Consider the following 9,148-nt stretch of genomic DNA (forward strand, 5'->3'; position numbering starts at 1 on the left):
CATGAGGGGCCAGAACAGAGCCTCCGCACAGAGTGTGAACACTCCTCTTGCTGGAATCCTGGCCACAGACCCTCCTCTCCTCATTCATAGCTTACCTCACTCCCTCCAGTCTGCCCTGCATGGGTCCCTGGCTGACTGCAGAGAAGTCCTTTGGGCCCCAAATCAGGGACTCAGGCATCCAAGTGAGAGCACAGTATGCTGGGAGAGAGCGGAGCCCACACTGGTGGTTTGGGTTCTGGCCTCTGTCCTACCACTGGAGTGAGCCAAGTGACAGGTATCAAAGCGTGGCCGTTGTCCCTTGCAGCGGCCCCAGGTGCTCTTCCTGTATGTCAGAGCTGTTTCCAAGGAACAAGTTAAAATCTTCTTTTCATTGAAGTGGTTGCTAAGGCTTAGTGTACAGAATTCCTCAGCTAGATCCAAAAATCTGGCTTTTTGTCCGAGTCCCAAAATTGTAGGAGCTTTGTAAACAGGTACTAAAGATCACTCATTAAAGGAGGGAGAAGAGTTGTGGGGCGAGAAGGGATCCGGAATATTTTCTTTCAGACTCAGTCTCAGCATAGCAGCAGCATAACCCAAGCGGATTGTTGGTGGCACCTGAGCACCCAGAGCATTCTTCTTGGAGGAGTGGGGACAAAGGCCAAGTGGCTGTTACCTGCAGACAGGAGAGATGACCAGGTCAGACAGAGGGCCTAGAAGGCAGGCAGACGAGTCAGTGAAGACTTTGTCCACCCGTGAGAGGGGGTCCAGGTGGGATCTGTGTACCCTGCCCAACCTTGCTGAGGGCCATCAGGCCAGCTCAAGGGCAAGGCCAAGACCAGCCAGACTAACAAGCAGCCTGGCCATAGGTTTCGGCTGCTGTCCTTAACCCTCAATCCCAGAAGCATGAGAAAGAGAAAGGGCGTCACCTGTGCCCAGGGACTGAGCCGCCCCAATTCAGGGAGCGTAACTGCTGTTCTAGCCGGGAGATGCGGAACGCCAGGTACGATGAAGACATGACCAAGAAGCAGGTCCTGGAGAAAGAGGGGTAAGGAGGAATTGAATCTCTCTTCTAGAAACGGGGCACTTTTACAGAATCCCCCAAAATAGGAGTGGGACTAAGCTAGTTCCTGCAGTTGGAAGAATTAAAGAACCTTTTGCCTGCAGTTACGTTCTAGACCTAGGCATCTTTTTTCTCAGAGGGCCACATGGGGGTCCTGAGACTCGTCCCCATGGAGGTGTCCTTGAAGCCCAGCAGGAGTTCTGGGTCCTTCAGCTGAGCCCACCTTCCCTCTGACCAGCCACCTTGGTCCTACACCCCCTCTGCAAGGCCACTAAGATTACCCCCTAAGGTGGTAGCCCTTCCCCCAGCAAGTGCTGAGGTTGACAGTCAAAACCCAGCCAGCAGAGCCAGAGGAAGGTGATGAGGTGAGGTGAGGGAATCCAGGGGCTGGCTCTTCATAAAACATCTCACCATGCTCACTGCTCTACTTAGGCAGAATTACAGACAAGCCTGGGTTTCCAGAAAACACCCCAATGGTGGGCAGCGGGAAGGCCATGGCTCTCCCTTAGTCTATCTGATGGCCCTCTCAGATTTTGCCAACCCTCCTCCTCCCCAATCCTGTGCAACTTTTTCTTTCTTCAACAGTTTCATGTCTTGCCCCTCTCCACAGCCTTAACCCTAAATTACAGGGTTGTAAGGATGAAAACTGGAAATACTTTATCTTGCTCTAGAAGAGCCTGCTGCACGGCTGCCAGATGCCACCCGGGAGCTTGCAGTTGACTCAGAACCTTCCCCTCGCTCTGGACACTGACCTCCCCACACACCAAGGCCCTGGCTCTAAACACTCAGACACCCACCACCCTCCATACAGCCACCTACAGCACGAGGAAGACCTTCAGGAGCCCGTGATCCCAGAGCCTCTGCTCCCCGTTGCTCTGGGGCTCGTCCTCCAGCCTCTTCTCCTCATAGTCAGCGTTCTCTGCAACAGGACGGCATTAGGCATCTTCCTGGGCAGAAGGCAGGGCCCCAACCCACTCTCCCGCCCATGTTCTCTGGAGCCGCTTTGGCTCTTGGCTTTCCCTTATGGATTTGGAGAAAGAAAGAAACAGCTCTCAGAAGCCCTGCTGGCTGTGATGACCTCTTTTTGCAGAAGTGGGAGGCGGGACAGCCTGGTCTTTGCAAGCAGTTGCCATGGACAAGCACGCTGAACTCACCAGACCCCGGAGGCTTCCTGGAGGGGAAGAAGTCATCCGTGGAGTCCATGGATGCCCGAGGGATACAAGGGATGTTGTCTGGGAGGGACAGGGACCTGGAGGCAGGGCACACTTTTCTCCACTTCATCTCAGGGATGAGGACTTCCTGCAGAGAAGGCAGGAGAAGCTGTCTCACCATGGCCCTTGGGACCTCACTTGCCCTAAGGGGTTCACGCTAGATTGATCAAAGCCTTTCCAGATATTATCAATATGGATGCCTAGCAAGCATGAAAGCAGGTGCCCAGAAGCGGGGAAACCACTGCCATAGCAATCACATGTCTCATCTGCTCCCTTGCTGTGACCAGCCACTCTTCCAGGGAATGGTGTCTTTGAAGACTGCTAGTGTAGAACCACAGTGGAATCTAAGACATGAGCCATCCCAGGTACGTGTTCAGATCGGCTGAGTCCAAGACAGCTTGGCACTGTATATCTTAGATGGAATAAGTTGTGACTCCTGCTAATCTGGGCTCTAACCCTATGTCACTGACCTTGACTTAAGGTCCCCATCAATAAAAAGGCGAACATCGCCTTCCATCCCCTGCATGGCATTGCGCGTATTGTATGCTTGGCTAAACGCTTAATAGTTACTCAAGTAGACTTCAAACACCCTGGGGTCATTTCCACCCCCCACCCCTGCTCTAGAAACTCTGCTTACCCAGGATCCCAGGAGCAAAAGAAACAGCTGGGACCTTGGCCAATCTAAAAGGATCCTGCCTCAGTTCTGACTGCCTTCAGCGCTCTTCCCCAGGGACATCTCCAGCCCCTTGAAGGCCCTCCTGACTGCTAAAGGAAAGAGGATGGGTTGCTGGCTCTGTACCCGCGAAGGTATAGGGTCCAACCTGGGCAGTGTTCCGGGGGCTGGGCATCTGTTCTGCTCAGGAAGTTAGCACATCTGCCCGGGACATAGTGGCTCTGCATGGTATGGAGCGTGGTGGGTCTAGGGGACCCCCTGACACAGCATGGCCACTGGCTCTTGAGCCTGCTGCCCCAGTTCTGCACTGTGGGCTCCTGCCTGGGAGGCCCTGAAGCCTTAGAACCACAGGCAATCTCAAGCCAGCCACTTTTGCCCCCAGCCTCAGCTCTCACCAGAGACTCGCACTCAGGTTCCTCTAGAAATTCTCTTGCACTCAGACTCTTCTTGCTGGAAGGCTGAGGAGGGAAGGGAACAGGGATCACTTGTCCATCTGGAACAGCCAAAGTCAGGCATGGGGAGGTATTAACACTCTCCAAGAGAGCTTTACCTCCAAATAAGCCACTTTAGGTCAGATAAGTTTGCAGGGGGATCCCTAGTTAATGCTGGAGCAGAGGGCAAAGCCAAGGCAACATACTCCCCCAAGCTGCTGCCCTCCCCCTTCCTCACCATAGGCAAGAGCGAGCTGTAGGCATATTGGGAAGTGGCCACGTGCTCCTGCCCGTCTGTGCACCAAGGAAGCACAAGTGAGGGCTATACGTGGGGACACACAAGGGCCCAGTGGCCTCAAAAAGGCTCACAAGCATAGACACATGGTCCAAGGACTGCCTCTGATTCACTGAGCCTGAGCCCGTTACTCCCCGTTTCCTGTGCCGGGGAGATGGGCCAGCACCCCCCCACAACAGCCCTGACCCCAAGCTTCGTACCTGTAGGTGGGTGCAGACCCTCCTCAGCATGTCATATACACTGTCCCGGGAGAGCAGTGACACAAAGACATACTAGAACGTACAAAGAGAACAGAAAGAGGCAAGGTAAATAAAGACTTGGGAGAGTGCCAGGGTCAAGCTGTGGACTCCTAGAGCTGGAATGGGGAGAAGGACAAGGGAGCGCTGGCCCAGAATCTCACTGACCTTCTGGCTGGTGTTGGTGGTGATGGCCAGGCCATTGGGAAGGAGCCGCGCCATCTTGTGTTTTTTGATCATTTGCACAGACACCACGGGAATGACCACCTGAGGGGGGAGAGGCATTCTTCTCTCAGGACTCACCCCCAAGGACACAGTCCCTTTGCTTCCTGCTTAGGGCGCCAGCCACAGCTGGCAGTGACCCAAGCACGAGCACCGTGGAGATGTCTGGTCCCATGTGGGAGAGTATCTGAGCCTCCACCGTCTCACGCAGGCTCCCATCAGTTATCCCCCACCCCTTGGCCGCACACGCTGCTCCGGCCTCTCACCCCATCACCCAGGAGGCAAGGATGGTTGCCCTGGTGAATCCCATACTGCAGTAACAGAGTTCCCTGAGCCACCATGCACCGTGGCCACTTTCGGGCCCCCCTAAGTGTGACATCCCACTCTGATTCTGAAGGCATTTTGGAGGTACCCGTAGGCAGAATAATTTGGCAGTGAACTGTTCAGGCCGCTCAGGCCAGATGTGGAGTCTAGATGGGGGCCCCTGTTTGGAAGGGGTGGGGCTGCTGCCCTGGACACCAGGTGGGATGCCCTACAGTGAGAAGCCTCACCAAGTGTCAGCGTGTGGAGGGACAGGCCTGACTTGAGGTGCGCCCACAGGGCAGGGGCGTCTCTTCCCTGGGCTGTGGCAGCCCTTACCACTTATTACTACCTTGATATCCTTGCCAAAGAGGCTGGCATGGAAGCAGAGCCAGTTGGGGGAGATGAAGAGCCGGCCCTGGAGAAGGAGGTCCCTCTGGAGGGCGCAGGAGCACACTGGGAAAGTCACAGGAGACTGCCGTGAGCAAGGCCAGCCCGGGAGCCCCGGGGCCTGGGTCCTCCCACTCAGGAGTCCAGAGTCCAGCCTCGGGGACTGTCCTCCTCAGTACCCTTCCCAATCCCAGGCCCCAGCAACCCAGTACCCTAGCATCCTTTCCTGTGACTCCTGACCGCTCCCACCCCACCAGACTGCTAGATGTTTCCTCTTCCTCCATCCATGCCCCAAAAGGTCCGGCAGGTTTCTGCCCTGGTCCCCTAAGCCTGGATGTTCACCTCCACAGGCAGAACTCCTTGCCCTGCCCTGCCAGGGAGAGAGGGCCTTGATTGTGCAAATGCTCCCACACACTCCCTGGCAGGCCTGAGCAGGAGAGAATAGACACTGATAAGAGCAGAACAGAAATAAGATTTGGAAGCCCCAACATTTCCTCAAGAAAATTTTTGTAAATTCAACTTCATATCTCAAATCAGCCCATTCTTCTCACACTTTTGAAGAAAAAAAGGGCACGTTCAAAGAGCAGCCAGTTCCCATATCTGATTTGTGCCTGGAAGCTCTGGGGGAGAGGACCTGGGCCTTGGGCACTGCAGGTGCCTGTCCAGCCACCCGGGGAGACAGCTCACCTTTGAGAACCACCTCCTCCAAGGGGATGTCCTTAAACAGCTTGTGATATTGCTGGTTGTATTTTCTCAGTAGCGTCTGCAAACACACGAGCTGGGTCTGAGAAGTCCCAGGAGATCGGACCACAAGAGGGCCCTGCTCCAGCCACCAGCAAATAAGGCCACAGGGGTGGGGGTCCTGCGGTGACTTAGCATGAAGTAGTGGGTAAGCAGCCAGTGGGTGTGGAGGGCTGAGCTCCAAGCACAGCTTGTCTCCTGGTGACGCGAGGTCCTGACAGGCAGCCTAGGGCTGGAAGAGGACACAACTCCCACCCAGGAGGGGACACCCACTAGGTTTCCTGGTGACAGGCCTGTGGCCAAGGAGCCAACAGTCACCAAGTTCAGGCAGCCCGGGTCCCCTCTCTCAGTGGGCAGTGAGAAGTCGGCTTCCCCACACTTACCCCTTCTCGGCCGCACTTCTTTATGTCTTCACCCTTCAAGCCTTCTGGCCAGTGCATACTGCAAAGGAGACATGCCATTCCGGGGACAAGGAACCCTCAAAGTCCTACCCATGCATCCTTAGTGCCAATTCTGTCCTGGCCTCAAGCCACAAGCTTGGGGCAGAGATCGGAGGCTGGGGCCCTTCACAGCGAGCGCATAGCTCGCCCTGGGGAGGGGCACTCCTGAGGCAGGGAGGGGTCGCTGAGAGCCCTCTTCCCCGACAGCTGTGAGCAGCCGCCCCCAGGAGGTGTGCTCGGCCTGAGCCTCGATGTCCCAGAGCTGCCCACCCCTGAGTGTCAAAAGCCCTCTCCCGTTTATCTGACCTAGGCGCAAGCAGAGGAGCGGACCGCAGAGTGAATGAGCAGGAGGCACAGGGATGGGGAGCAGGTGGGGTGGGGGCGTCAGCCTCACGGCTCCAAGGCCTGGCCATGGGCCATGATCCCAGCAGGAGTGCCCTCTCCCCGGGCCTGCAGCTCTGCAGTGAGGGGCTGGGCAGACTCACCTGACCTGACGGAAGCTACCAGGGCTGGCGGAGAGGGGGTGGTGCTGAAACGCAAACTTTTGCCCCGGCCAGGTTGGCCTGAGGACAGGTGGGCAGGGAGGAGGCTGGTAACCCGAGAAGCCTGGACTCTGCTAGGTCCCAGTGCGCTGGGACAGGCCTGGGAGTGGGAGGAAGAGGCCCGGGGCAGCCTATGCCCAACCTAACCCCCTGACGCAGCCTTAAGGCCCCCTTTCGAACAGGTCACCTCCAGAGGGCTTCCCACCCCCAATCAGTATGTATATCTGATCGGGAGAGGGGCCTCACCTGGAGCCTCGGAGTCTCTGGACCCTGCCTAGTTTCTCTGTGCTCTTCAAAGAAGCCGTCTTTCCGTGCACCTGTTGAATACTGAGGAGAAACAGGCCCTCATCAGGAAGGGGGGCTTTCTGGGGACACCTTTCCCAGCCAGCTCCACCATGTCCAGGGCAGCTGCCTCTGCCCCCTACCCAAGACCGGCCCTGCTATTCAAGGTGCGCTGAAGATGTCACAGTCCAGAGGCAGCAGCCCAGGCAGGGCTTCAGGGCAACTGACAGAGCGGAGACTCACTCACTGTCTTTCCTGGAAGCGTGAAGTCCGGTTTATGCCTGGGTATGAAGGAAAATCAATCTCCCAGGCAGCTCTTAGGCCTCCAGCCCCACCCTTGAGAAGGCACCTGGGAGGGAGGACCCTGTGACTTGCTCCAGACCAAAAGCAAAAGTTTCGGAGGAGCCCAGGCAGTATTACCTTAAACCATCAGCTTCTGGGAAAGGATTCTGAGCACAGGAGGCCTTATCAAGGCTGAGCAGCTGATACTGCGCAGATGTGGTCATGAACTTCAGCCCACAGCTGAGTGTGGGCTTAGGGGGCGGGGATGCCCCACACCAGGAAGTGGCCTCAATGCCTTCAGACCATCAGGGTAGCTCAGACCTGAGAGCCAAACCATCACAAAAATGTCCCATAGAGAGGGCCCGAGAGGGGGTAGACACCCTCTCCATAGGCAGGTGGGGCTCCCCAAAGGCTTTTGAATTCATGCCTCCACTAAACAGCTCCAAAGCCTAGGGTCCTCCCCTTCCTGCTCCTCCAGAGCAGAAAGACTAAAGCTTGAGCAGGCAAACTAGCCGCAGCTGAGTGGGCCCAGGGGTGATGGGAAGAGAGGGTGGCCAAGAAGCAGGGCCAAGGCAGGGCAGTGTGGTGGTCGTGAATAGGTAACGGGGTCTGTGCACTGGTCTCTCAGCAGGTAAGGAGCTGGAACCTGGAACCTGCAGATCCCAGCGCTCCATCCCTCTCGGCAGTGTCACCAGGCAAAGTCAAATTCTCTTCTTCAAGAACAGAGTTACCGGGACTTCCCCGGTGATCCAGTGGGTAAGACTCCGCGCTCCCAACGCAGGGGGCCGGGGTTCGATCCCTGGTCGGGGAACTTGATCCCACATGTGTGGGATCCCGACGCGGTGCGGCCAAAATAGATAAATATTTTAAAAAATAAAATTACATTTAAAAATAAATTTAATTAATTAATTAAAGAAGAGTTACTGCCTAGCCAAGATCTGCCAAGCCCCTCCAGGATTATTAATCTGACCCTCCTCCCACCCTACCATTGTACAGATAGGAAACTGAGACCTGCCAGGGACAGGCTGTACCCAGTGTCACACAGCAAAGAGCCAGGTGATCTTACCCGCCAAATGAGCCCAGCCACAGCCGTGTGGCCTGATGACCTCTGTCCTCAACCTCACGGTGAGTTTTGGTGCACATATCATGTATGTCCTGAATCTTTCAAAGTGACAGGTTTTGCTAGCGATGTGACACCCTTTGACTCCTAAAGTTAATTTCTGAATTTATTTGGGTCCATCATAACACATTTCACAGGGACTTCTCCCCCTTGATTTTTTTAATGCTTATTATAGAAAATATGAGAAATATAAAATATATAAAGCATTATGATCAAAAATCACCCATAAGAAAAAAATTCCCCCAAAATCACCCAAAGAAAACATTTATGCATAAATATATAATTTACGTAAGGGGGATTATATATCATATAATTTGTATGCCCTATTTTTGCTTAACATAATTTCATGAGAAATTCCCCATGTCACTATTCATTCCTTGGTTAGATTCTCAGAAGTGAAATTTGTGGATGGAGGATGAGCATTTCTCAGGATCTTTAGACCCACTTCCAAAATGCTTTCCAGGTGCTGCACCAACGAGCATGGCCATCAGCACTATATGAGGATGCCCGTTGCCCTACATCCAGGCCGTACACTGGTATGATCTTTTTCTCACCTTCGCAAATTTGATAGGTGAAAATATATTGTTTTCATTTCTATTTCTGCTTATTGACAGGTGGAACATTTTTGCCAAATACATATTAACCACTGGGATTTCATCTGTGAATTGTCTATAAGGATCTTCATGTCTTTCTTATTGATTTGTATACCTTCTTTGTTGAGAAGATTAATCCTTAGTTTATCATTTTTGCAAATACTTCCCCCATTTGCCTTTCAGTTCTGTGGTATTGTTGCTGTACTTGTGTTTAATTTTTGTGCGGCCCATCCCATCCCTCTCTTTCATCTCTCCGTTTCTTTCTTGCTTTGAAGATAAGAGAGGCCCCTGAGGCAGAGTGTGTACAAGTCAAATCACGGAGCCTTAGAGACCTTGAACCCTGCAGCCCAG

General features: G+C 54.2%; 1 protein-coding gene across 1 annotated transcript; it reads right to left on the minus strand.

Moving 5' to 3' along the window:
* Positions 1–901: 901 nt before the first annotated feature.
* Positions 902–5,978, minus strand: GRAMD2A (GRAM domain containing 2A). Its single transcript, XM_065871861.1, is given in 10 exon segments — positions 902–1,010; positions 1,859–1,975; positions 1,977–2,059; positions 2,183–2,338; positions 3,319–3,381; positions 3,850–3,921; positions 4,054–4,152; positions 4,760–4,863; positions 5,485–5,560; positions 5,922–5,978. Coding segments are annotated over 10 exon segments (936 nt in total).
* Positions 5,979–9,148: the final 3,170 nt, after the last annotated feature.

This window comes from Phocoena phocoena, chromosome 2 (genome assembly GCF_963924675.1).
Source record: "Phocoena phocoena chromosome 2, mPhoPho1.1, whole genome shotgun sequence".
Taxonomy (NCBI): domain Eukaryota; kingdom Metazoa; phylum Chordata; class Mammalia; order Artiodactyla; family Phocoenidae; genus Phocoena; species Phocoena phocoena.